Consider the following 26,256-nt stretch of genomic DNA (forward strand, 5'->3'; position numbering starts at 1 on the left):
ACTACCGGGACTCTGCATCTGTGCTGTCCATCTGCTTACCTTCCAATACTCCCAAGAAAGAGCTACTGCTCTGAAGGGTATTCCAGTCCGATCCGCGCTCTTCCACCGCGACTGAACAGCAGGAAAACCGGGAACGGTTCCGGTCCTTGGAACATTGTACAACCAGGAACATGACTCTATGAGCTTGGAAAACAGCTAGACGTGAAGAGCAGATCGTCCCCGGCCCACGTGTGTTGTACTGGAATCTTGCCGAAACAGGAAAAAACATGGAAACCCTCATGTCAGCACGGTCGTAGAATTGTGGGGTATGCTTCTGGAACTTGAGCGCATTCAGAACAAGGCCCGGTAGTCGGGAGAACACGACGGCAGATATCCAGGATATTACCTGTTGTTTCCCAGGCCGTTGTTCGAGCGGAGACAAATTTGCCGATGCAGGCAATACAAGTGGGTTAGCGACGCGACGCGTGATTGGCGATTCATATTAAATTCTCCGTTCAGGACCTGCTCACATGAGTAGTAGGTGCCCCCTCTCATGAGGCTGGGATAGAAATTGCTCGAGCGGTCGCTTCTGGAGACGCCGTCGGAATCTAGGGAAGCATCGCGACTGATGGAGGACTGGATTATATGAGGACCCACTGAAGTTTTCCCCACCGTCTAAAGTCATGATCCTAGACCATGTGGAGTCGTAAAGAGAAGTATGGAGAAGTACAAAAGGTCGAGGATACGCACAGGGAAAACACCACGCATCACAACAAACAATCTTTTCAAGCCAATCAACAGTCGACCATAAACCGCCCACCATGAAGGTTGTATCGTTCATTCTCAGTGCTCTGGCCTCCCTCACGGCCGCTCAGCAAGCCACCCTCTGCAAGGACTTTGAGTACTACTCCAGCAATGGCTACGAGCTCAACAACAACATCTGGGGCCGCAGCTCCGCCACCTCTGGCTCTCAATGCACCTATGTCAACAGCGTGAGCCAGACTGGCGCCAAGTGGACCTCCAACTGGCAGTGGCAGGGTGGCCCTAACAACGTCAAGAGTTACGTCTACTCTGGCCGTCAAATCACCAAGAAGCCCGTCAGCCAGTACAGCAACCTCGAGACCGAGGCCTACTGGGTCTACGACACCTCCAACATCCGCTGCAATGTTGCTTACGATCTCTTCACCTCTGCCGACGTCAACCACCCCACCAGCAGCGGTGACTACGAGCTCATGGTCTGGTACGTCTTTGCATCATTCGATTCTCTAGCTTTCCACTATCACATATACTAATGTTTGGGAATTATAGGCTCGCCAGGTACGATGTGTACCCCATTGGATCCTCGCAAGGGATGGTCAACGTCGCTGGCCGCCAATGGGAACTTTTCTACGGCCTCAACGGCAACATGAAGGTCTACAGCTTCGTCACTCCTTCTGGCCCCGTCTACAACTTCAAGGCCAGCATGAAGGACTTTTTCCAGTACCTCGCCAACAACAAGGGTTTCCCTATCACCAGCCAGAACCTCATTAGTAAGTTTTTTTTTTCCCCAAGTGATGGGTTGGCGATGATGATGCAGAAGATGCTAACAGATATGATAGCCTACCAGTTCGGTACTGAGGCCTTCACCGGTGGCCCCGCCAAGTTCACCGTCAACCAGTGGTCTGCCAACGCTTACTAAATCAGAGAGAGAGAAATGCCACTAGGTTTCTTTCCCGCACGGAAATTTGCCCTTTTTGGTTTAAAAATCCTCTGATTGAGAGACACCACACACACACACACACACACACACACAAACATAAACAACACAACTAAAACAAAGTTTATACGAGCGGTTAACGATGGAAACGGTGTACATATTCGAGATGCCTTGCGCTTTTCTTCTTCTTCTTATTCAACCCCCTTTTTAAAACCTTGTATATATCTAACCTAACATTTTTTTTTTTACCTTGTCCAAAGAAAAAAAACCCCCCTTCGATCAACAAAGTCAATGAACCGCTCTCGCCTTGCACACATGCCTACCATGAATATTTGTTCGTCACACGAAAACGAAAAACACCGTGGACCCTCTCCCCCCCCCCCCCCCTTCCTTTCCCATCAGCCACACCCATTATACAAAAAAAACCTCCGAACATCCGCAAACAAACCTTTGCTCAATCCAAACCCTCAGTTACTCTGCCAAAGTATATGCCCCCAACACCACATCCCATTCGCCACAAACACTTCCCCCCCGTAAATCTCGCTTAGCCCCTCAGTTTAAGCAAAAGACCACATGGCAGCCCCGCTATTGGCTACCAACAGCCAACGCACGTACCCCCGTGCGTCCGGACGCTACGAGTGCCGACGAGCGGAGCGAGGTTGCCGGGTTGGCGGGCTTATGGGATGAGCCAGTTAATGGGCTGGACGTGGTATACGCGGACATCTTGGGGGTTTGCTGCCGGAAGAGGATGTGTTTCATGTTTTGTGTGTATGGAACAACCCTTCCCCCCCCCCCCCCTTTTTTTTCTGGTCGGTCGGTTGTTTGACTGTTTTTGGGATGGGCATGGTAGGTTGACTTGGGGAAGGGGAGGGTTGATTGGGGGGTTGCGTGGTTGCGTGCTATCGAGTAGGATAGGATAGACGGGGAAGGAAAGGAAAGGAAAGGAGAAGGGTAGGGATGCTGGTGTTTCGTGTTTTTTTTTGTTGTATTTACGAGTGTAGGTATGGACTTTTTGTTTTTGTTTTTACTATACTTCCTGTCCGTTTCTGCTCCTTCCTTTTACTACTATTCCTCTTTCCCCTTCCCTTGTTCCTATTTTTTCTCTTTCTAGAATAGACCTAGACGTCACGTCACTCCTTGGGTTTGGCACCTACACGAGATTCCTTCGTCTTTTGTTTTTCGATTCCGTCATCTTTAGCACCTCGTGGTTTTCTCTGCTTTGTCTCTCACGCGGACGCGGCACATGGAGAAGTTGCGACAACAGGTGACCGCGTGGAAACTGTGCTAGCAACAAGACGTCATTCGGAACTTTTTTTTTACACATCTACTATTATTTGTACAACAAATACGGCTCTCGGATACATTCTTCTTCTATTCGGCAAAACAACCCATTTCAGACTGCAAAGGACAAGTCGGCTGGCTACGCTTTGCTTGTACCACGTTCCACCAACTCGACTTAACAAGACGTTATTTCTCGACTCAAATCACCTCGCTGGTGCAGTTGTATTTTCGACTCTCGATTTGGATCAGAGGGGAGAGAAAGGAGGAACTCAACAACTCGGACCACCATTATCACCTTCCACGATCGAATCGCGAACTCAATCCACACACACACACACACACACACACACACACACCAAACATGCTCTTCCTACCAACCCTCCTCCTCACATCCACCCTCGCCTCTCCCCTACCCTTCTCCAACTCCTGTACCCCCACCAACCTCGTCCAGAACCCCTCCTTCGAATCCAACCCCTCGGACCTTTCCCCCTGGCTCTCCCTAGCCACGGGCTCCTTCTCCTCGCGCACCCTCTCGCGCGACAACCCGGGCGGCCACAACAGCGCAACCGCGTACATCGCCTCATGTAATAGCAGCGCGGATATCCTGTCTACGCTTACACTGTCGCAGTCGTATATTGAGGTGGCGGGTGGAAAGACGGTGGAGTGTTATGCGTGGGCTAGAGCGGGGAAAGGAGGGAAGGGAGGGGCGAGGGTGGAGGTCTTTCTTGATGGGACGAGTTGTGGGGGTGTGGTTGAGGTGGGCGAGGGACAGGAGGAGTGGGTGAAGGTTGGGGGGAGGGTGGTTGTGCAGGATGTGGGTGCGGGTGGTGTGGGACATACGGTTGCGGTTACAGTACAAGGGTATGGGGCTGAAGGGGATGGGGGATGGAGTATTGCGATTGATGACGTTGGGGTTGGGGTTGGATGTTGATGTTTTTGTTTTTGTTAGAAAAACTGCGAGTATGGATATCAGGGACAGGACCATTGGAGAAGAGAGAAAGGAGTACGGCGCTAAGGATACGGAGGCCAAGCAATACTAATCACATAGTAATAGATACCGGCACATGGTATACATACCATGCTAATAGATATTTCTTATACCCTTGATTGGGATTCCAATTTCCATCTGAAACCTTGACATCAGCATAACTCCATAAATCTTGTAGGCGATTGTTGCGTATGGACTTGAATGTTGCTTTGGATATCTTTTTTTTTCTTCAAAATCAGCATCCCCGACTGAAAGGGCATGAAGACAGTAGAGCCTATTTTAGGCAGGCAGTCTAGAAATCTATTCGTAAATAATCGTGACAAAAAGACACATGATTGCGAGGCCCCCTTGGTAAGTATAGAATAGATGTATAACGCCATCAACAAAGCCATGCTCCTCTCTAATCAACAAAGAGCGTTCCCAGTATGCGAGGTAATATCCCAAACGAGGGTGGCATGTTTCGTACGCGATCGTGTTGGACAAGATAGCGGACGTGGTATTCAAAGTCTAGCTCGCGCCCGTCATCCGCAAATGCAAATTTGGTGTAGGAAATAGCGCTTAGAAAGCACCATATTCTTGATTTGGCGGTAGGTCATAATTTTCCTCATGGAGACCTTTGAGTGCCTCCTCACCATCTTTGGTAAGGTCCGGCTTGCCAACAGGCGTGACGGCTCCGGTGAAGAATCTTGGCTGCCACTCCTTGTCGGCTGCCTTGCGCTCCGCAGCCTTTTGCCGTTGCTTTTCTTCAATCTCGGTCTTCAGGGTGGTAGCCACGCTATATTGCCTACCTACTATGGCGTTTGTGACACCCTCCCAGAATTTGAGAGACTCGTTGGGAAGTTGCTTCTCAATCGGCGGTACGATCTTGGCGACAGGGTCGAGTGGGTTGAGGTCGATGATGAGGTTCTTCTCCTGCTCAAGTGTTAAGAGCTGGCAGCCAAATCCCTATGCAGTGTGCACTTACGGAGACCTTGGAAAAGGGCTTGCTTCCGAGAGTGTAATAAACCTTGTCTTGCCAGCTGCCCTCTATCCGGCCAAGAACGTCTTTGTCTGAAACATCCTTGATCTTTGTTATGGTGTCATTATTTGGGTCATACTTGAAGATGACTCCCATGACCTTATTTTGGGACCGACCGAGCCAGCCTTCTTCCTGGTACTCTAGGATGACCTTCAATCCGGTCTTTGGGCAGGTGATGAAGCAGCTGTCAGCGACGGAGACGTTCAAGGAGCCTGTTCGTCCGGTCAGTCGGTTGGCGCCAATTCTAACAGCGAGCACATACCTCGTAGGATACCTCCCAGGTAAGCCGCTGGATGGGTGAGTTGGTATTCCTCGTTGTCGCGGTTCTTGAGGGTGATGAAGATTCCCAAGTTGTGAGCCCCAGCTGCAACACGCACGCTCGTGCCAGTAAACTTTGCGCTTATCTGATCATATCCTCGTGCGCTGATCCCCTTTTCCGGGCAATCGACGTAGAAAGCTGAAACCGGGGGGTGATGTGATGTCTGTTCGGTAAGGTAGGAGACGGTCACTTTCTTGCCACTGCCTTTGGTGCTACTGGCAGCGCTCGTGGGAGCCGAGTTGGGCGTCTTGAGCGTAGGATGTGTGTCTTCGATTTTCCAGTTACACTGCAAGGGTTAGCAAGCCGCTTCATCCAAAGCTATTCCAGCCACATACCCTGAAGAACTCGCCCAAGGTCGAGTTGTAGGGCTTGCATGGCTTGCCCTTGACGTATTTCTGTGCCAGTGTTAGCTATGGCGCCGGGAGTTGTAGGTGCATCATACCAGGTCCTTGGTGAACCAGAAGCGCAGGCAGCCCAGCATGCGACCGAGTTCGTCATCTGAGTCTCCGATGCTGCACGAGTCAGTGTCTTCTCTTGATGGGAGCAGGTAAGCTGCACTGACCTGATGAATGTGTCGGGTCTGTCCAAGTAGTGCCAGTATTCTGTTGTGCCATCAGATCATGTGCATCGTGGCCAGCTGTCTGGTCTACATACCCAAGTTTGGTCGGGGCTCGAGGAGTTGTGCGGGAAGAGAGAATCGGACAGCAGCGAGGTCGGAGACGCCAATAAACCTACAAGCAGCACACAGTCAGCCTGGCGAGGGCACACAGTGACCAAGCGGTGCAACGTTACCTCCTCAGTATGCCCAAGAACGTCTTGAACTTGGAGCTATCGTCGGGGGCCTTTTCGGCGGCGGCGTTTGACGGGGTAGGCGCTCGGGAATTGTCGCCAGAGTTGAGAGCAGACGCGGGTGCCGAGGCCGACTGGGCCTTCTCAGGGGCGAGGTCCGCCATGGCAGCGTGGCGTGTATGTGTATGTGCGGTCGTCAAGATGAGTGGCCTGGGGCGGGGACAGAGGCCAGCGCTGTGTTGCGGAGAAGAGTCGGGACGTGGTTGGGGGTTTGGTGTTGAGGCGGTGCGCTTTTGCAATGTTCCTAGTGCTAGCGCGCGCGCGGAGGAACTGACTGACGTAGCGCAGCCGATAGCCTTGAACCTTGCTGCGGCGGGGTAGGGGCCTAGCCACCCGTGGAGACGACGCCACTCGCCCTTGGTGCACTCGTCCTCGTCCTCTACATACACTTGCCCCCTCGCACCCGCTCTCTGCACACTCGTGCGCATACAAACACGCGCGCTGCAGCACGCATCATCATCACCACCACCACGCTCGCATCCACGGCCTGGACAAGCGCTTTGGTCACACGGTTGCCGGTCCGCTTCGCAGCGCTTGGCGCGCCGTTATCGTCCATGATGCGGTCTGCGGCACGACGAAACATGCAATAGGGTCATGCACTGTCAGATCGTGCACCCCTTGATTGGATCTACACTCGCCCTCCACCGCCCCCGACCATGTTTCACCGCACTGTGGCGTCTCCAGAGTTCCATGAGGCGTGTGAGGGCTCGCCGCACATGTTGCCCACCCATCTCCGCTACGCTCCAAGTGATAACGTATCCTGACCTTCAGCCCCTGCCCACATGGGGCTAATGTCTGACCAAAGAGATCGGCACTGCAGACGCCCATCCACCCACTAGCACCAAGTGCCCTCGCAACAGTCTCGTCAGTCGTCCCAGTCTCGCCAAACCCCAATCTCACACGCCTGCGGAGTGTTGACATACATCTCCACGTCGTACCACTCCTCCACCGGTCCGCTAGGGCCCGATAACCTGTCCAACACAAGCCACACGTCCCCCTGCCTGCAGTCCATCGGGTCAATGTCGACGCTCTCGGACCGAACCGTGGCTGAATCTGCATACTCCCCCTGTTCGCTAGCAATGATGATTCTGCGCTCTGGACCCCGTCCCAGTTCAACACTCAGCCGCAGCGGGCTGCGCGCTAGCTTGCCCAGATCCATTGCCCGCGGGCTTGTCGCCTTCAAGAACCGCGCAATGATTGTATACGAGGCCAACCGGTGCAAACGAAGTGGTGCAGCCACCTTGTGTACGTGTGCACCAAAACACGCCGGAGCAAGCTTCATCGAGAGCAGCCCTGCTCCGTCCCGCGCTATCGCCGTCAACCCTACCCGACTGCTACTGTCCACTCGTAGTGTATAGTCCCCAGTCAGTCCCGCTTCAAATAGCGAGCAGATGATGGTATAGTATCCCGGCTGAACATCCTGGATCTGCGCAAACACACATCCACTGCGGTGGTTACCCGAATCTGCAAGCACATCCCGGCTTTGTAGTCGATACAGCCTCTTCCCGTGTCCATACGCAAGCTTGACGTGTAAAGGATGTTCGTGCTTTGTGCTCGTAAGCAGAATTGCCAGCGAGCCGTGTTCGCGCACATGGAGTGAGTATTGCGGATTGTCAAAGTAGTTGGGCGAGTCTGTTCCGCCGCCTGCCGACTGTCTTGTCCAAGCTCCAGTTTGAATCTCTTGCAACGGAAGTCGTTGTGTCGCCGGTTCAAGTGTCATGGGCGTATTGGCAAATGCCGACAGGGAAAACGTGTACTTTGACCGAGGCAAGTCATCCTGGTCAATCACCACCGTGTACGTCGTATTGGCGTCCATGTCGCTGCGGAGGAGACATTGAGGTGTCGTCACGTAGTCGCTCGATTCTAGGTACGTGTCCTTGATGTAAATCCGCTCTCCATGTCCAGTGCAGATATAGATGCTCATGTAGCCCTTTGGTGCCTCTCCGCTGCCGCCAAATTGAGTGTCATGGCGAACACTGCCATCGTTGAACACGTCTGACTCTTCCTTTGTGCTTTCCTGTGCATCCCGGAAATGGCGGCTCAAAAGAAGCCAGACGGGCCCGGCACCTTTGCATGTAAAGGCAAACTGTGGATTGTTGACTATGCATCCGGCTGGTGTTGACGTGTTGATATCCCACTCGAAATGGATATCTTGACGATAGCGAAAAAGTCCGGGATTCCAGTTGAGATATAGACTCTCGAAATGCTGTATGACCTGCTCAAGCCCTATCCAGAACGTGGTTGGGTGAGGCCGGTCTTGTGTCGGAACGCTGTCCCGGTGATAAACCTCTGCACTGGTACTGGGCTCTCCAGCAGTAGAGTTGTCCATGGCAGCTACGGCAGATGGACGAGGTCCACGCCAGCCCTTGCCTTCGATCCATGGATTCTTGACGAGCAACAGCCGGTCGTGGTCCATCTCCTTCATGTCGAGTATGACATAGCTGTGTTGGCCCTCGAGTCCAAATTCACGCTCTTGCTTAGTTGACATTTTGCCTGTGCCTGCAGTTACCAAAACGTCTCCATACATGAAAGCGTTGTAGATGCGCTTCCATAACTGGTCAGGGACTGTGTCCGTCCTGCAAATCAGTCAGCGTGCCTCAAAGCAAGTCTAAGAATACATGTAGCATACTCTTGTAGGAAGACTTGTTCCGGAATCCAGCCAGTCATTGCCCATAGGTCACCACATGAGTTACTGCCGGGAAAGTCGTAACCGCCGCGGACTTTGAGATAGGCCTTCTCGAGCAATGCTGGCCACAACAAGGCTGGGTTGCGGCGGTCGATGACGTGGAGTACCCGGTGAGTTTTTGAAACGGGCAGTCGGTCGTCGATGACAACTTTCCTCCAACAACCGTTAAAGTTGAGTCGGACAACATATTTGCCATTTGACGATGGCACTGGGTTTCCACGCTGTTTATCAAACGGGTAAAGCTTGTTGGTGAGAATCTGTATCGGTCAATACCAAACCTGCCTGGGGACTAGAAGACGGACCTGTTCATGCCCACGCTCTGAACGAGCAATACCAGCACATAGACTTGTGACCACTGAACAATCTGAAGCCGCATCCTGTACGAGATCCAGAGGTTTCGAACTGGACATTAAAGGCCCGACGCTCTCTGTGCCCTCGGAGGATAGTGAAGGCGGTGGTACAGCTTCTTTCGCCCGCAGCCAGTCCAGGAAGAACTGCTGTTGGTATGGAGAAAGACTGAGATCACCCATGTCGATGAAATCGCCGTCTCCATGACGTGAAGTGAACTCGTCCGCGGATGGCTCCTTGGTCCAGGGCGGAAATTTGAAGCCATTGACCATGGAGGCCTTTAGCAAGATGATTTCCTCCCTCTTAGAGAGCTGTCTGCTTGACACTGGCTCGCGCAACTTATATATCTGAGGATGGGAAGCTGCCGCTCGTGAAGGAGCAGCTTCAGTCGCATTGGGCAATGCTGAGTGAGAAAGTGTGCTGGCAGCATATGGTTGCGAGGACGACTTTAGACTTGGGTTAGATGCACTGTCGACATCAAAGGCGTTACTGGGGTTGGTATTGGGGCTATTCTGGTATGACGCATCGGGCGTCGAGGCAGAGGAAACACCATGACGTGAAGAGCTTGACTGTGTAGTAGTGTCTTGGAAAGGCGATGATGGATCTGCTGTTGCAGCAACTTGCGTGGCCCACTGGCCTATGTGGTGGCTTTTGGAGGAGTCATTTGACTGTGGCTTCGCAGCTTGTGTCCACGTCCCCGTCTTCTTGATGCGGTCGGCAACATTCATGATTTCGCCACATTGTGCTTTGAGCAGTTTCCTCTCATCCTGGTTTGACGACAATTTGAGCGCTTTCATAAGATTCTCGGCTGCGCTAATGGCCAAAGTGAGAGCCTCATCTTTGGTAGCAGCCGTATCCAGTTGAGAGCGGTAGTTCTAGAGAGCCGCACATCAGTAAGCGGCGCCGTTCAAGGGTCACTGTTGTAGTGGGAGGACTGGCTGCGATATCACATACGCTTGCAGCAGCTTTGCAAGCCTCGAGCTGAGTGGCCCGATCTGCCATGATGAAAAGCACAAAACGGAGCAAGGGAACAGGGATTTGGTCAATACGGCACGGAGAATACGAGACTACCTGCAGTGAGTCATGCCGATAAAGTCACCGGGGATTGAGGTCAGATGTAAGCCAGAAACGGTGATGGTGTTGTGGTGTTGTTGGCCGGAGAGTTACAAGGTTTAGCGCGACGCACGCTCCTGCCCAAACGAAGTCGCGACTGCCATGTGAGCCAGACACCAACAATTGGGGGGCAGGCAGGGGACGATATCTTTTTTTCCCTCTTCCTCAGCCTCTAAAACGATTCACTTTTCTTTTTGCATTGTTCTAGTGATAGCGTCTAAACTTATCAACTCCAGGTCCAATAAGAGGTTACGCTGCAGACGCCTCCAGTATGTCGTCATGCATAGGCCCGAGACTGAACCTCGGCCTCTGGGACCTCGGAAGAGGTCAGCCATGCCTGCGACCGCGCTATCACGTTGCGGAGCGTCACAATCGTCCCTTGCCCACTTTTTCTACACCTCCGATACTGCCATCTTGAATCTTTACTTGGCCCCTCTGCCATGAAATAACTGCAAATACACTCCAAAAACACCGCCACTCCCCAAAGCCGATTGCGTCTCCTGTCCATCAGCACAGAACGCAGGCCGTCGCTCCGATAACCGCTTCCCGCAACCGCTACCATGGGCGGACAGTCCAAAGTAGAGACCCTACCGCCATGGGGTAATGCTGTTGCTGGCGCTGCTGGCGCAGTCATTGCGAACACTCTTGTCTACCCATTGGATTTGTGCGTATCTCTGCCAGCGTGCCCTCTGGCTGTCTTGAGGCACACGCTAACACATTCCCCAGGATCAAGACGCGGTTACAAGTCCAGGTCAAGCGCTCTCCGACAGCAGACGCCACCACCAATCCTGGTGATGACGAACACTACGATAGCGCGCTCGATGCGATACGAAAAGTGTTTGCCCAAGAGGGCCTGTCTGGTCTGTATGCCGGCATGGGAGGTGCGCTGCTCGGTGTAGCTTCCACAAATTTTGCCTACTTTTACTGGTACACAATTGTCCGCACTCTCTACATGTCCAACCGAGCACTGCAAACGTCGCCCGGTACTGCTGTCGAGCTTTCGCTAGGAGCCGTTGCCGGCGCCCTCGCCCAGCTATTTACTATCCCCGTTGCGGTAGTAACAACGAGGCAGCAGACTATGAGCAAGGCAGAGCGCAAGGGCATGATTGCCACTGCTATGGACGTAGTCAACGGTGAAGACGGTTGGACCGGTCTCTGGCGAGGATTGAGGGCGAGTTTGGTTCTGGTTGTCAACCCCTCCATCACATATGGTGCCTATCAACGGCTGCGCGAGGTCTTATACCCAGGAAAGAAGAACCTGAAGCCTATGGAGGCCTTTCGTAAGTTATTCTCAACCCTGGGCTGCTGTTTCTATGCAGTGTGAACAAAGAAAACTAACACGCAACAGTTCTCGGCTCGCTTTCCAAGATGATGGCAACAATCGCGACACAGCCCCTAATTGTCGCAAAAGTTGGCCTGCAGTCAAAACCACCGCCATCCAGGAACGGCAAGCCCTTCAAGTCCTTTACAGAAGTCATGCAATATATTATCGAGCACGAAGGTGCCATGGCGCTATTCAAGGGCATCGGACCCCAGATTCTCAAGGGCCTGCTCGTCCAAGGCTTCCTCATGATGACCAAGGAGCGCATCGAGCTTTCGTTTATTCTGCTTTTCCGCTACTTCAGACAAGTGCGCGCTCAAAAGCTGCAGAAACTGGCAAATTTGGCTGCCGAGAAGGCGGGCCAGGCAGCTCCTGTGCTCGTCAAGTAAAGAAATAGAGAGAGAGAGAGAGAGCGCGCGCTTTATGTCTGCGGTCGAGATGTCTATGCAATCATTTCAGGTGTACATATACCCTGGTTTGGCCCTGGTCTTTTTTGTTTGTTTGTCTTAAATCTGCCGTGTTGCGCTGGCGTTTAGATTTTGTTGGCTGAAGCATATTACGGATTTACATCTTTTGTTAGCGGAATAGAATCCAACAAACGTCTTTTTTCTTTGGAGATTTTCCACGTGCTTAAACATTCGCTTTGCGAACGTGTTTTTTTTTACAAATAGATGTACATGCGACTAGCATTCTCAACAGCGTAGACATGAAAGAAAGCTCGGTTTAAAGCATTTAGGTGCGTCTCTAAGTGGAGAGATACATTATGCTGCGAGGCAAACTAGCAGTTGAAAGCCTCGGCATGTTTAGTCTTTACATGTTTTCGAAATGTCGCTCAAATTCTGCGTCAACAACTTACTACATACTATAACGGTCTCCCTAGACATTACGGAGCTAAGGGTAGAAAGATAGTTTGGAAGAAGAAAAAAAAACGTTACACAAGGGGTGTATGGGCCTAGACTTTCATCTTACTGTAAACAACCCAGCGCTTTTCCCATGCAGTGTAGCTCTAGAACCGAACATTGTGCATGCTACTAAGCTTGCGTAGAAGCATCCCTTACATCCAAGGGCGTATGGGATTTCTAGTCAACTAACTTGTAGATTTTTCCATCCATCTTTCATGCCGAGTGCTACGCTGCCATGTATTAACCGATTTGTAAGAACGTTCGAACAAGCACTGGAATCTTGGCCCGTTCATTGCAAATAACCGTCAATACAGTGGGATGCGGTAATCGAGAACCGTGGAGATTCAATATCGGTCTGTCTTGTTCGTAAGTCCAGCTCGTGTCGCTCAAGAGATCTTATTATGAGTACAGGGATACTGATATCAAGGGTTTGATAGATATATATCCACTAAAGTAGACGTTGTGGATACGCGGAGGTAGGTGACAGTTGGTGACGGAGTGTTGGATAGGGGCTGGCTTCGTCGTTTACTTGTATTATTGCAGGCATGTGGCTTACTTCCTGGTGCCTGGTCATCCGTGGTATTTGCGACTATTGTAGGTTACTACTAAATCAGGCAGCCTGTTTAGCGTCTGTATAACTGATGTCTATTATATTTGCGTACACTAGGGGTGCAACTATATTTTTGTTCTTCCTAAAGTAAATGTCAAGAAACACCCATCACATATCCCATTCCCCCTTTCTATATTATACAAACCCGGAAGAAAGAAAGAAAAAAGGCAGGAAACCCAGGAGATATATCTCTAAGCCTTCGGTTTGGGCACCTTAAATGGATGCGCCTCTGTATTAAAAACCCAGTCATCAAGACTAATAACGCTGGGCTCACTGAACGTAAGATAGAAATACTTCAGCGTTTCCGCCATCCAGAAGCTCTGTAACATCATCGTTAGCTCAAAAACACTAATAGTGCTCGCAAAGCAGAGCAATTGAAAGAGGAGAGAAAAGGGGACATAACATACCTCCATACTATCCTCCCTAGGCGGCTGTGGCGCCGAAACATCCATCAACGCCGAGTTCCCAAGATCCGTATCCGTAGACTTGATAATCGCATTCCACATATCCCACGCCGCAGCCTGCCACTGCTGCTCACCCGTGACGCGGTACATAACGAACACGCTCTCAATGGCTTCGGGGCGAAGGATATAGCGGCGGTCCTCTATAGATGTGAAACCCGGTGGAAGACGCAAGTTCGCGATATTCTTCAGTGGATCCTGCTCTTTTTCGGAGGCGGAGGTGCGGGCCATGATACCTTTTTTCCATGCGGATTCGTCCCAGGAGCATGTGGTGGAGGAGGTGCAGAGGAGGAGGTGCGATACTTCGGGCATGATGCCTGCGGGAGATGCGTGGTAGGCCCACACACATGTGTCTGTGAGCTTGCGGGCGATTTGTAGATGTTTTTCGTTTGAGAAGAGGCGGCTGCCGAGGGCGAACATGCCGCCGGTATAGCAGGCGAGGTGCTGGAGGACGGGGTCGAGGTGGGGGGTTGAGTCTTCGGAGATGGAGACGAAACCTGAAGCGAGCATGTCGTAGTTTTCTGGGTTGGAGGGGCGGAATAGGATGTATTTGGAGGCTGTGTTCATGGCGTTTTCGTACATTTTGTGGTAGGTGGTGTCAAGGCCGCCGAGGAGCATGTATTCTTTGGCCAGATACTCGTATGCGGAGTCGGCCATGCTGCCAAGGGTGAAACTGATGTCTTGAGTGAAATCGGCATTTCGTGCATTTACCATTAGTGGCCACATGCCTGGGAGTTTTGTTTTGCTCTGTTGGGCTTCTAGAAGCCGGGATATTCTTGCTACTGCATCGTACCATTTTGGATCGCCTGTCAATTGCGAGAGGCGCGTAAACTCCATAGTCATACTCCCAATTTCCGCAAGGAGAACCTGCCCGTCAGCTGCTTGGGGCTTGCCCTCGCCCCCAGCGCGAAACTGCCATCGCGTAATGGGCATGTGGTTGGGTGTGTCGAAAGCATGGTACAGCATTTCGCCCACCTCTTTTGCCTTTTTTAGCAATCGCTCATCGCCGCTGAGTTCAAAGGCTGACAAGAGACCACCCAGGTGCCGGATGTTGGTCTCGAACACATTGACTGTTTCCAAATCCGTGTATCCAAAGTCGATGCGCTCGACATCCTCAACAGCCGATGCGAATTCCTCTTCAAAACCCATAATGTATAGCGTGTCGAGCGCGTCGATGAGGGTGGCGGCCCAGCCTCCAAAATGGTCTGCCACTCCCCCGCTTATGGGACGCACCTCATCATGCATCCATGCATGGCTGCGGTAGGTCCTCCAGCATTTGAAGAACTGCTTCCTGACTTCTTCTCTTCTCGTTTCGCGGATGTTCTTGGCCGTAGCGTCTTCGGCCCCAAACTTGAACTGGATCTTGGGTAGCGCTTTCGGTTCGCCGGCTGGTAGCGGAGTGAACGACTCGATGCGATTGTGGAACGGCACCTTGGCCCAATCAAACGACGGGAACTTTTTTGTCCTTTGCGGCTCGTTTGCGTGCGTATGTTGATCTGGATGTTGTTTATGCTCATGCTCGTGCTCGTGCTCATGCTCATGTTCGTGGTGGTCCTGGTCGCCGACTATGACCGCGTTGTCTGAGTCCTCATATGGCGTCTTGAGACAGTAAAGAAAGTAGATGAGACTAAAGCCCATGAGGACATAGAGAGTGTAGCGCCGCATCAGCGCCATTCTGTATTACGATTACCCACGACTCCCAGAGAAGGGAGGAATGAGGAGTGAGGAGAACGCGCAAGAAGCTGACTCCATCTTACATGGACAGATTGTGGGGGAAGCTAATGCTTGCCTCTGGGATGCATTGTCCCTGCCAAGGCGGTGCCCAAGGCGGCGAGCCCAGCATCCCTGTCTGGTGGCGTCCGCTTAGCTACGAGGTAATCCAACAGATACGGACTAGTTGGTCTGCTACTCGGCACCACGGCACCAAATACGAGAGATATCGTAATTCACGTAACCAAAAACTGCTACAGTCTACAGTCTATAGTCTTACGAAGAACTACGCAAAACAATAGTTGATTGTCCACGCAATCATGTGTGACTTGCAAAAAATAGCACTTGAAGTTTGGGGCTTAGCAAGCTTACATACATTATAATAGTGCATTTTCCGATTCCTTCTCGGGTACCAACTTATGCATGGTGACATTACTGCTAACCTATACACGTGTTCGAAAACTAGTTACACATCCAAGAAAAGAAGAAAAGAAACCATGTCATGTGCTCTATGTGAGTCCGACAAGCGGTGTTAACAAAAGAAACTCCGTGTTCTACCCTACCGGATAGGACGCTTCCAAAAGACTGTTGCTCAGAAATCGCTGAGTCGAAATGATAACTTGAACTCTTTGCAATCATGCAAAGCTCCGTAACGAAGATGATGATGATTTTGGCTTGAGACTGAACGGGCAGCTCTCCAGCGCTTTCAACATGTTAATGACGTTGCTCTCGGACAACTCGGTATCTTGCTGTTCGCTGGGCTTCGACACACTGTCCGCCGAGTAGACACTGCTTACACTTCCTTCACGCAAGCGGGACAGAATGTCAGGGAAGCTCATGGATTGCCCTTCCTCTTTTCCGAATACAGTGGGAGGACTCGAAGTTGATTCGGTTATTTTAGGCATTCCTTCTTGCCATATCTTGGTTTGTGGGACTGGTGCATCCGCGAGAGTGGGTGACGCCATGGTCTTGTCAATTCCAGGTTCAGAAGCAGATGATTTGACCTTGAACGGCGCACCGCGGGTGATTGAGCAACCCAGGGTATGAGCGGCAACAGTTGGCGTGACAAGTACTGGTACTGGCGGCTCTACAACTGCCTGGAAGGGCACGCTTGGTGGAGCATTGCTTGGTTTGCGTCCGACTGGAAGAATTGAATACGGAAGAAAATCACTCGCAGTCGAAATTACTGAACCTGTTTCAGAGAGTGATGTTGTAGGTGATCCCGGTAGTAGATAGACTGGTACCTCATCACAAAGACCGAATGGCGTCTCCGCTAGCTGTTTGTTCGAACTGGAACCGTCTGGTAGTTGAGGTATATCAACTGGCAGACTTGGAGGTGACTCGGTGGCGTCTGACATGAATATAAACTGTCTGTAAGATGCTGCTTCCCGTTCGGCCGTTGATGTCGTCCGTCTTTTTTCTGTGGGCTCATTGAGTGTGTCAGGCTGCTGGCCAACTTCAAGAGATTCGCTCAAAATACACTAAACAAGAGTTAGATAGTAAATCAAAGACTGTTCAGCCCACATACCGAAGGTGTCGATTGGCCCGAAGCCAGATTTGGGTTTGGAGAAGGTGAGAAAGCCGAGTCGATACGACCAGACTCAGTTGCAAAGAAGCTGTTCTTTTTCGAAGCCCGAGAAACCTTGGGTATCTCCAGTCCAAACATCTGCTGATTATCCTCGCCGTTCCAGCTCTTATGAGAAGGAACCGGTGATGATGGGGCAACAGAATGCTCTTCTGATCTCAAAAAGATGTCGGTGTGGCCCCTAATCGACGAAGCGTTGAGAAAGGCATCCAGCTCGGGTGTGACGGGTGCAAAAGTAGATCGAACTGGCGAGGCTGCTGAAGTCTTCTCTCTAATATCACCCGATTCTTCGAAGCTACCCTTGTTCGCAGCCATCTCTTTCAGTTTTCGAATGTCGCTCCTGTACCCCTTGATATCAAGCTTGAACAGTATGATTTCGCGCACATAAAAGTCAATCTCGCGACGCAACCTTTCGATCTTAGCTTCGGGCGTGTCAACAGTAGCTATATCCTCGTCATTAGGCCTCTCTCTCTTCAAACGCTCATGAAGCTTCTCGATCCAACAATCAATATCTGCTCCCTTGGCCAACGACCTAAGCTCCGGCAGAGGCTGTTCTTCTTCTGCAACAAAAAGCTTCATCGCTGTATGCTGTCGAATTTCTGCTTGCAGCAAGATCTTGTGGTACTCGAGCTGCCTCGTCAATGTATGGATCGCTTCTTCATTTTCCATGATTGTGGATTCACGGTTAATGACCGCATTCCGGAGTTGTTCGATCAGCTTGTCGCTTGCGCGAGTTTCTTTTAGAAGCTCATCTTGAAGATCAGATTGGACAGCCATTCTCTTGTGCTCTTGCTCAAGTTGGTTGATTTTTCGTTGTAGCTCTTCTCGTTTCATTTCCAGTTCAGCTACGTATACATTTTTCTCAGCAAATTGAGCTTGTAGCTGCTCAATTTCCGAGGTCGATGCATCCAGCGCGGGGTTTTCTGATCCCAACACTTCTGAAAGACTGGCTGATTCGCTAGAAGTCTGGGTACCAGTACTAATTTGGGTGCCTGAAGCTACGCGACTCGTACCCGGTGAGATGCGTAGTTTGGCCGGAGTGAGATCAAACGGCGACTTCTTGTCTCTCCAGTTTGAGAGCTGTTCTTCAGCATCCAATCGTTTAGCATTGGCAATTTCCAGGCGAGCCTCAAGGTCGGCAGTAGTGTTTTTCAGAGCATGGATTTTCTCAGTGAGCTTGTCAATGAGCTTGTTGGCATGCTTTGCTTTCTCTTCCCACTCGGCACTTTTCGTTTCTATCAGATCCAGCGTACTTCTCAGCTTTCGCTCGCTCTCGTTCGACTCGTTTAAATTTGTCGTGAGTGAGTCAACCTGTTTCTGAAGAGCAGTGTTGTTTCGTTTATATAAGCTGAGTTCCAAATGTAGGTTCTGGGTTGCTGTTTCTAGTCGAGGAGAGGCGAAAAGCTTGCGTTTCAAATTTTCCTAATGAATTCGTTTTAGTATAAATATCAAGTGCGTTTTTTTCCAGGGACTATTACCATTTCAAGGGCATTCATTCGATGCATGGGTGAATGTGTCTTGCCCGTCAATATCTCATCAAAAGACGTGTCTAAGTCTAGAGATTCGAAGTTCGTCGGCTTCTTCATCGTACCCTCATTGACTGGAACATGTAGCCAGTCACCGCTTGACCCTATATATGTTTAGTCATTGGACTTTCTGTGATATCCCGAATGTAAAATGAAGAGCCCCCCGTTGCTCAGTATCACAAAATGACAATCGAATGTGGCCTCTGTGGGCTAACTTCGTGATAAAACAAGGATAATCATACTTACTTCGCTGAGGGTCTTTCTCATTCACTCGTTCCTTGAGCAGCCGTGCTTGGTTCTCCAGGGAAGCAACTTGCACCGAATGTGAACGTTTGAGTGTCTCCACATGGGATTCATGTGCGGCCCTTAGGTTGTCAAACTGGGCTTGCAACATTGCTATGGTTTGAAGTTGGCTAGCGTTGGTCGACTCCAGCTCATGGGCATGTTTGCTCTGTGTTGATGTTGGGCTAGTTTGAGAAGACGTCTGTAAATAGTTAGCATGCTTGGGAGCTCAGTTGTAGCATTTGACGAGAAAATGGTATCAACGTAAATTCTCATAATACATCAAAGCCCCAGAAGATTTCCTCGTGCAAGACTTTTGTAGGTCTCGCCGACTTGCGCATATGAGAAAAATGGAAAGAGGCTCACCGCTTCTTTATAGCCGTGACGCTTTTCAAGACCTTGATCGGAATTTCTGCCGTCTCTTTCGACAAGGTCATACTTGGTGACGGTCGGAACCGACTTCATCAGACCTGGCTCTGGACGTTTCTGCAAGGTAGTGTCGGTCAAGGAGTGATTTCGCTGTAATCCTTGAAAACCAGACTGAGAAGCTGTACTGGGAATGGGGATTTTGCTGGGGCGGGCTGTCTTTGCCAAACTGTATTGGGAATGCAGATGCGGGACGCTTCTGGCATGGGCCAATGTTGGTATAGCCGGCTTTGGTATCTCCAAAGTAGCGACCTTCTCGCAGGCCGACTGTATTTTCGGGTGATCACTCTCATTCTGAAGGGCCTGGGTTGGATTTGTCGCGCGAATAGGATCACGATACAAAGGATAGCCTTGGCCTTGTAAAGAGGTTGATTCAGGCAACTCAGCGGGCAACTCTACCAATGATGGCACCGATGCAGAGCGTGGCCTGCTGGGAAGGGGTTTGTCCACAAAAGAGGATTTCGAGCATAGTGTGTTTATCGATTCTGGCGAATACAACATGTCGTTGACTGCGACATGCAAGTTACTGACTGCGCTGGCCAGTGCGGTATCGTACTGAGCAACACTTGTACTGGATCCATTTTGCTTGCTGTCTGCTGCTGTGGTTACAAGCTTCGATGGCCGCCGTTTCAGCGTATCGAGTAGTCCCGTCCGAGAAGAAGAGTCAAGGCCACTGTGGCGTTTAGACCAGGAGAGAACAGGTTTGGCTGGCATTGTGCCGGCCCGGGGCGCAATGCAATCAATGAGGAAATTGTGTAGACATGGATAGAAATTGGCAGCTCAACGCGCTCGAGTGGCAGTGTTGGGCAGGAGGTGGAAAAGGGATGGTGCACGAGAGTTCAGCAGCAAGGACTTTCGTAGAGTCTTGTCCGTGGTTATACTGCCTGTGCAATGCGTTTGAATTATTCATTGCGCCCTGAGTCGTGCCTTGGGGCCCGAACACAGGAGCTACACCATACTCTGAGCACAATGCCTCCATGGGCCAAAAGGGCCCGAATCAAGAAGAGACGGCGCCCTATCTTGCTTTTCGACGTGAATACATGATAGCCGCCGTATACGGCCGCGGTAGCTACACAAGCGTGACAAAGGAATGAAGGACATGGCAGAGAAGTATGCACGTGGCGTGCTAGCGCAAATAAGTAGCGCCGGGCCAGGGGGATGAGATGCAGCAAGCTCGGGCCGCCTGTCTTGTGTGGGGAAAGTCGCGACCTCGTAGCTTCAATTCTTTTCACGCTACTGCGTCCTTGGTCGCGACTCTTTGGAGTTACCAAGCTTATCTTGCTGCAATCTGCCATCCACGGCGTAATTTCCTAGACGGCTACTTCCTGTTATCCTTGCAGCCTGTCCTCAAAAACCTGGTGATTGTATTTCACTAGTGGAAGAAAAATCGGGCACGTCATCTCGCACTCATTACCGTGCTGCATTGCTAGGCTGCTTGCTGCCAGCAATCGATCCCCAGCATGACGAGAGACCTGTCGCCATACAGCGCACGGCGACTGCTAACTCAGCAGTCGAAGGAGGGCAGGGCGACGCCCGCGCATACTGGAAACAGCAGAAATGAGAGTCCCAGCAGCTTCTCTCGAAACGGGTCGGATCACGCAAGGAGAGAGCCTTCAATGGTATCGGCCCGGCGTTCGAGGAGCAGGTCTCGAGCAGAGAGGCCAAGAGATACATCCAAGGACCACGCGCCCACGAGCCCAGCGATACAGTCAGGCGCTATTCGCAAACGGGGGCCCTCGCCTGAGCCATATAGAAAGCCGCGCGACTCGTCCAGAGAGAGGAGGCGCGATGGATCCAAGAATCGCAGGAGGAATAGGTCAAAGGACAGACGGCGAGACAGGTCACGGGACAGGAGACGTGATAGGTCTGGCGACCGGAAGAGGGACCGTTCAAAAGACAGGCGGCGTGATCGCTCCAAAGACAGACACAGCCGACGAGACCGGTCGCGCTCGAAAGACAATGATCACCGACGGAGGGACAAGTCCAAGGATCGAATACGTTCACGCTCGCCCATACCCTATCGCTCGCGCAAGCCGCGCAGCCGTTCGCCCTCTCGGTCGAGGTCGCCACCACCTAAACGTCACCGACGTACACGTTCCAAGTCTCGCTCACGTTCACCCCCTCGGCATAAGCGTGAGAAGAAGCCTCTGCCTTCACAGGAAGTTTCCTTCCGCGGTCTCGACGACTCTGCCCAGCCGCCGTCGAAATACGGAGGTGCCCCGGCAGACAAGGAAAAGCCCAACTTCAAGCCCACCGGTGCGCTGGCGAAAGCCGCCAACCGGGTAGAAGGCACCAAGATTTCCCTCAAATACCATGAGCCAGCCGAGGCACGAAAACCGCCTTCATCACAGCCATGGCGCATGTTTGTTTTCAAGGGGGATGATGTGGTAGACACGATTGAGCTCTGGCAAAAGAGCTGCTGGCTGCTGGGTCGGTCACACGAAGTCGTCGACTATGTTCTCGAGCACCCTAGTTCGAGTGGACAGCACGCCGTCATCCAGTTCCGGTATATCCAGAAGACGGTTGAAGACGAGTTTGGAGTAAAAAGCACGCGAGGAAAAGTCAAACCTTACATTATCGATTTGGAAAGCAGTAATGGAACGGAATTGAACGGTGAAGATATTGAAGCAAGCCGATACTTTGAGCTTCGGGACAAGGACATAATCAAGTTTGGCGGAAGTGAGAGGGAGTATGTCGTCATGCTGCCACCGGCCGACTCGAAATAAGTAGGTGGATGAAGTCGGGGTAGAATCAGTTTATATGACGAATTAGGGGTAAAGAGCCACTCTCCAAGTAAATAGTGCTAGTCCACCAGTGACAACAACCCAATTTGTATACCGAGAGCGATTGAAGACGTCAATCACCAAACCCCAATGTTCTTGAGTATAACGAAGATGTGCACTGTGCTATGCCCCCAATTCTTCCACATACTGCACGGTTTGATCCCACTCTTCTACCTTGGTATATGGACTCCTCATCCAAGCATTCAACTCGTGTAGAAAGAGCCTGCTATTTTCCCTTCCCAGGAACTCGGCTACCAAGTTCTCCGCATGTCCATGGCTGGCTTTCAGGTCTACCATTCTCAGAATAGACACAATGTAGGACAGTAGAAACTCGGCGTTGTTGCTTGTTGTTGCGCCAGAGGATGAAGAACCCGTAGAATCTGTGTACAAGAAGGCGAAGACGCGGAGTTCGCGTCGGATCCAGGTACGTGCTTTGGACTGCATATCGGGAGAGTGTGCAATCATTTCAGGCGTAATGTCGCGGTATCCGGAGAAGGGATTACTACCCACATGGAGGGAGTACAGTTTCCTGCGGTAAACTTCCCTACGCCTGCGTAGAGCTGGATCTTCAACAGGTGGAGAGTACGGACGGCGAGCGCCTCTCGGTCTTCTGGGTAGCCCATAAGGAGCGAAGAGAGAGCCCGGTCGGTCAGTGCGACTGTCGTTGGTGGAAGGATGACTACAAGGGACAGTATAGCTTTTGTAGTCGGATGGAGAACGCCAGTCGTATTGGACGGCAGTGACATTTGATTTACCTATGTTTCGGTATCAGAAACGGGAGCTATATCATGTGAGTCCGTCCTACGTACATAGTGGGCAAGTTGACCGCTGCTGCAACCATGACACTAGACATACAAAATCAAAAGTGTAATGGTTGCACGGCGCAGTAATGGCTCTCTCTGTGACGGTTGAAAGACATATTACGCATGTGTCTTCCCTGTCGTCGTGCGCAGACCCAACTGTACTTGCTGGCATGCGCTTGTGGTGTTGAAGAAGGAAAAAGAAAGGGCCCTGAATTCCGATGATGAGCTCATGGGTCGGAGGTGCGCTCGGGCCAGCCAAAAGTAGTCGCGACTTCCCTCTTGCACGCACTCTACGGCTTCATCATTCACTCTCCACACTCGCTGCACGTGTATAAAAGCGTGTAACTCACCGCAGACGGTTCTGCGCCTGTTGCTGTCTAGTTTTGCTCCTGCATGCTCTTCTCCGCCACCCGACGCATTGCCTCGACTTGTATCCGACGCTCATTCCCAGTCATGCTAGCAACAGCAACCCGGCCTGCCGTCGCAGGCCCAAATGGAAAAGCCACATACCATACCGTAACGGCGCTCAAGCGGTGGTCATGCGACGACAAGGAACTCCCTCCCGTATCGGAAATCAAGGCCATTCACGTGTACGACTTTGACAACACCCGTACGCTTGTCGCATCCGTGTCGCACGCCCAGTACTGACAACAGAACAGTATTTGCAAGCCCTCTCCCGAACAAGCAACTATGGAACAGCGCCACCATCGGCCAGCTTGGGTCGCCCGACATGTTCCTCAACGGAGGCTGGTGGCACGATTCGAACATCTTAGCAGCGACGGGCCAAGGCCTCGAAAAAGAAGAAGCGCGCGCATGGCAGGGTTGGTGGAACGAACAGATTGTCGAGCTCGTCGAATCATCAATGGCGCAAAAGGATGCGCTGAGCGTGCTCCTCACGGGTCGTGGCGAGTCCAATTTTGCCGATCTCGTCAAACGCATCATACGCAGCAGACGCCTGGAATTCGACATGGTCTGCCTGAAGCCTGCAATTGGGCCTGCAGGGCAGAAGTTCAAGAGTACAATGGAGTTTAAGCAAGAGTTGCTAAAGGACATTGTCTACACGTACAAGGACGCCGAGAAGCTGCACATTTACGAGGACCGAGTGAAGCACACCAAGGGCTTCCGTGACTTTTTCTTTCAGTTTAACGAGGGTCTGATTAGGGCACAAACTCAAGCGTCGCGTCGTCCCATTACCACAGAGGTTATACAGGTTCCGGAAAACGCCACTTCACTCGACCCTGTTGCGGAGATTGCGGAGATTCAGAAGATGATCAACACACACAACATCCAAGTCAAGTCGGGCAACGTTCCTCCAGGCACACCGCCGTATCAAATCAAGAAGACCGTATTCTACACGGGCTATATGATTCCTCCGGATATGACTGAGAAGTTGACTTCTCTAGTCTCCTTACCCCCCGGTGCGCCGAAAGACGATATCCGATATCTTGCAAACAGCATCCTGATTACGCCAAAACCCTGCCCGAAGAGCATACTGGACAAGGTGGGTGGCATCGGCGCCAAGGTCCGGTGGAGAGTGACTGCTGTTTCGTGCTTTGAGAACAAGCTGTGGGCGGCCAGAGTCGAGACTGTGCCCAAAGGCGCAAAGTTCTACTCTGAAAATCCCGTTCCAACAGTTGTCTTGGCAATTCGCAAGAATGGCCGGCCAGCAGATGCTGCACGCATCTCCAACTGGCATCCCGTGCCCCAAGAGCAAGCGTTTGAATTTGACACTGTCGTAGGTGAGAAGCAGATGTTGCGCATTGAAGAAGAGACGGCAAACGAGAGCGAGTATGAGAGCTATTTCCCGAACAAGTCCCATCGCAAGGAGGACCAGAACGGACGCAATGACAACTCACGGTCAAACCCCGGCCGCGGAGGCAGAGACCGAGACGAGAGGCCGGGAGGTTACCGTGGAGGGAACCGAGACCGCGGTCGTGGAAGCAACAGACACACATCCTATGGCCAAAGAGGCGGTGCTCGTAGTGGCCACCGCGGAGACCGTGGTGGCGGTCGAGGACGTGGCCGCGGCGGACAGTCGCAGTATAGAAGTTTGGATGATGTCGACAGTGGCAACCGTGGGCCTGACAATAATCCAGACGCTTTCTACTAACATGTGTCTGATAGTCAATGGGCTTTCTCGATGAGGGCCGCCTGTCTGATTTCAGTCGTAACACTCTCCACCAAACTGCATGGCTTGCAGTATAAAGGGTAGTATCAGTATGACGCTAAGCGGCTTGTGCTTCCAATCGGCTAAACCGTCGGCCCTAAGCTCGGTTGACGTACCGGGTCTGGCACAGCATACATACGCCCTTTTTGCCATGATGAGAGCTCTCCTGTTCCTGTATACATTACTCAAAAGTGCCAGTGCTTTTGTTGTCTTTATTCAATTTAGATACCCGCAATCTCATTCACATGCCGTATTCAGCACTGCTGGTCGATCCACGCCTTGCAAACAACATTCATTTCTCTCAGAAAAAAAAGAGCAACCCGCGATATCCAACAAGAAACAAGACCCATCTCCCATCCAGAGACGAAGGAAAAACCTTATTGAAATGTCGACTACAGTGCTTGTTCCAATTATGACGAATCCGAAAACAGCCGAGTCGAGCATAGGGCTGAAGAAACCAAATCGGCGATGACAATTTTTCTTGCTATGAACCCTTCCAAGCCCACCAACCCCCCCCCCCCCCCCCCCAACCTCTCGGATCCCATCCGAACAACGCCCATTACCTTCCAGCTCACCACCAGATGCACGAGCCACTCAACAACCGGGTACCAATACCGTTGGATACTTCCCCCTATCAGGTCTAGTCCCTGTCCCCCCCGGTATTTCCTCCCACTCGGCCGCCGCCGCCGTCACGCATGGAATGCGCCCACGTTTCCGTCGCACGTTGTGGTCCGACGCCCATGGTATGAGTAAGGGGTGAGGGTGAGGGGGGCCTGGTGGCTGGCGGTGTGTCCTTTTCTCTGGAATCGGCGATCGCGTGCTGTTCTGTGCCAGTCTTTGTGGTTCCAGGGTTCACGCCGAATTTACGCATACCCCTCTATCCTCTTTTGGTCTTATTCTTATCCCGAATCGCTTTCTTGGGGTTATGCGGGTGCATTAGTCAGGGCGGGGGTTAATGGGAGGGGGTGCGGTGTTGTCAGTGCAGGTTTTTAAATGCCGGATAGGTGGTGGGCTGGACCCTGAGGTTTTGTCGTTTCCTTTTTTTCCCTCGCGAGAGGACTGCCGAGTCGAGATGTCTTGCTGATGCTGTAAGAGATAAGGTTGTGGTGATATCAGGTATCACAAAGAGGCCCGGATATCTGAGGTGAGTAAGTGAGGTCGCTGAGATGGCTGGCGTAGAGATGTGCTGTTCATAAGCCTAGCCCTGAAAGTATGCATGTACGTAAACTTGTATCTAGACAACCGGTCAAGATAGCCGCGTGCAAGCAAGTTGAACCAGTCCCCTGTTAACAAATCCATACCAGATCTCCAACTCCAAACACAAACAACACTTTTCTTCCCCCCCCCCTTCCTTGCCGGAAGGGGAAGACAAACTTCTTCAATACAAATTCCAAAGCCAACTC

The 26,256-nt window shown here is 51.6% G+C and overlaps 11 protein-coding genes across 11 annotated transcripts; 5 read left to right on the forward strand and 6 right to left on the reverse strand.

Annotated features, from left to right (window-relative positions):
* Positions 1-734: 734 nt before the first annotated feature.
* On the forward strand, positions 735-1,657 carry PSV08DRAFT_400105 (glycoside hydrolase; the record flags this gene model as incomplete). The annotated part of the gene is made up of 3 exons (XM_014219864.1): positions 735-1,219; positions 1,288-1,508; positions 1,578-1,657. The coding sequence occupies exons 1-3, from the start codon at positions 801-803 to the stop codon at positions 1,655-1,657; spliced, it is 720 nt and encodes a 239-aa protein (XP_014075339.1). The 5' UTR covers positions 735-800.
* Positions 1,658-3,317: 1,660 nt separating this feature from the next.
* PSV08DRAFT_245204 (uncharacterized protein) lies at positions 3,318-3,887 on the forward strand (the record flags this gene model as incomplete). Its single annotated transcript, XM_014219863.1, has 1 exon — positions 3,318-3,887. One exon carries the CDS (start codon positions 3,318-3,320, stop codon positions 3,885-3,887), a length of 570 nt encoding a protein of 189 aa, XP_014075338.1.
* A 96-nt stretch (positions 3,888-3,983) lies between these two features.
* On the reverse strand, positions 3,984-4,626 carry PSV08DRAFT_278946 (uncharacterized protein). The gene has a single exon (XM_014219862.2). It carries the CDS (start codon positions 4,334-4,336, stop codon positions 4,097-4,099), a length of 240 nt encoding a protein of 79 aa, XP_014075337.1. The 5' UTR covers positions 4,337-4,626; the 3' UTR covers positions 3,984-4,096.
* Positions 4,153-6,234, reverse strand: PSV08DRAFT_408251 (uncharacterized protein; the record flags this gene model as incomplete). The annotated part of the gene is made up of 8 exons (XM_066093798.1): positions 4,153-4,856; positions 4,909-5,174; positions 5,225-5,567; positions 5,617-5,676; positions 5,724-5,793; positions 5,844-5,883; positions 5,936-6,012; positions 6,074-6,234. The coding sequence occupies 8 exons, from the start codon at positions 6,232-6,234 to the stop codon at positions 4,503-4,505; spliced, it is 1,371 nt and encodes a 456-aa protein (XP_065949650.1). The 3' UTR covers positions 4,153-4,502.
* Positions 6,235-6,504: 270 nt separating this feature from the next.
* PSV08DRAFT_218678 (uncharacterized protein) lies at positions 6,505-10,166 on the reverse strand (the record flags this gene model as incomplete). The annotated part of the gene is made up of 4 exons (XM_014219860.1): positions 6,505-8,706; positions 8,760-9,073; positions 9,119-10,039; positions 10,119-10,166. 4 exons carry the CDS (start codon positions 10,164-10,166, stop codon positions 6,996-6,998), a joined length of 2,994 nt encoding a protein of 997 aa, XP_014075335.1. The 3' UTR covers positions 6,505-6,995.
* Positions 10,167-10,837: 671 nt separating this feature from the next.
* On the forward strand, positions 10,838-12,216 carry PSV08DRAFT_197945 (mitochondrial carrier domain-containing protein; the record flags this gene model as incomplete). The annotated part of the gene is made up of 3 exons (XM_014219859.2): positions 10,838-10,941; positions 11,004-11,557; positions 11,626-12,216. The coding sequence occupies 3 exons, from the start codon at positions 10,838-10,840 to the stop codon at positions 11,985-11,987; spliced, it is 1,020 nt and encodes a 339-aa protein (XP_014075334.1). The 3' UTR covers positions 11,988-12,216.
* Positions 12,217-13,114: 898 nt separating this feature from the next.
* PSV08DRAFT_31977 (glycoside hydrolase) lies at positions 13,115-15,282 on the reverse strand. Its single transcript, XM_014219858.2, has 2 exons — positions 13,518-15,282; positions 13,115-13,430 (listed from the first exon to the last, which is right to left on the reverse strand). The coding sequence occupies exons 1-2, from the start codon at positions 15,243-15,245 to the stop codon at positions 13,302-13,304; spliced, it is 1,857 nt and encodes a 618-aa protein (XP_014075333.1). The 5' UTR covers positions 15,246-15,282; the 3' UTR covers positions 13,115-13,301.
* Positions 15,283-15,800: 518 nt separating this feature from the next.
* Positions 15,801-19,814, reverse strand: PSV08DRAFT_197953 (uncharacterized protein; the record flags this gene model as incomplete). The annotated part of the gene is made up of 5 exons (XM_014219857.1): positions 15,801-16,762; positions 16,810-18,288; positions 18,345-18,496; positions 18,639-18,876; positions 19,041-19,814. The coding sequence occupies 5 exons, from the start codon at positions 19,812-19,814 to the stop codon at positions 15,917-15,919; spliced, it is 3,489 nt and encodes a 1,162-aa protein (XP_014075332.1). The 3' UTR covers positions 15,801-15,916.
* Positions 19,815-20,560: 746 nt separating this feature from the next.
* Positions 20,561-22,064, forward strand: PSV08DRAFT_360311 (SMAD/FHA domain-containing protein; the record flags this gene model as incomplete). The annotated part of the gene is made up of 1 exon (XM_014219856.2): positions 20,561-22,064. One exon carries the CDS (start codon positions 20,561-20,563, stop codon positions 21,824-21,826), a length of 1,266 nt encoding a protein of 421 aa, XP_014075331.1. The 3' UTR covers positions 21,827-22,064.
* On the reverse strand, positions 21,917-22,868 carry PSV08DRAFT_31985 (uncharacterized protein). Its single transcript, XM_014219855.2, has 2 exons — positions 22,693-22,868; positions 21,917-22,638 (listed from the first exon to the last, which is right to left on the reverse strand). The coding sequence occupies exons 1-2, from the start codon at positions 22,856-22,858 to the stop codon at positions 22,007-22,009; spliced, it is 798 nt and encodes a 265-aa protein (XP_014075330.1). The 5' UTR covers positions 22,859-22,868; the 3' UTR covers positions 21,917-22,006.
* A 183-nt stretch (positions 22,869-23,051) lies between these two features.
* PSV08DRAFT_360313 (uncharacterized protein) lies at positions 23,052-25,142 on the forward strand. The gene is made up of 2 exons (XM_014219854.2): positions 23,052-23,296; positions 23,346-25,142. The coding sequence occupies exons 1-2, from the start codon at positions 23,080-23,082 to the stop codon at positions 24,794-24,796; spliced, it is 1,668 nt and encodes a 555-aa protein (XP_014075329.2). The 5' UTR covers positions 23,052-23,079; the 3' UTR covers positions 24,797-25,142.
* Positions 25,143-26,256: the final 1,114 nt, after the last annotated feature.

This window comes from Bipolaris maydis (genome assembly GCF_028858645.1).
Source record: "Bipolaris maydis strain C4 unplaced genomic scaffold PSV08scaffold_3, whole genome shotgun sequence".
In the NCBI taxonomy this organism is placed as follows: domain Eukaryota; kingdom Fungi; phylum Ascomycota; class Dothideomycetes; order Pleosporales; family Pleosporaceae; genus Bipolaris; species Bipolaris maydis.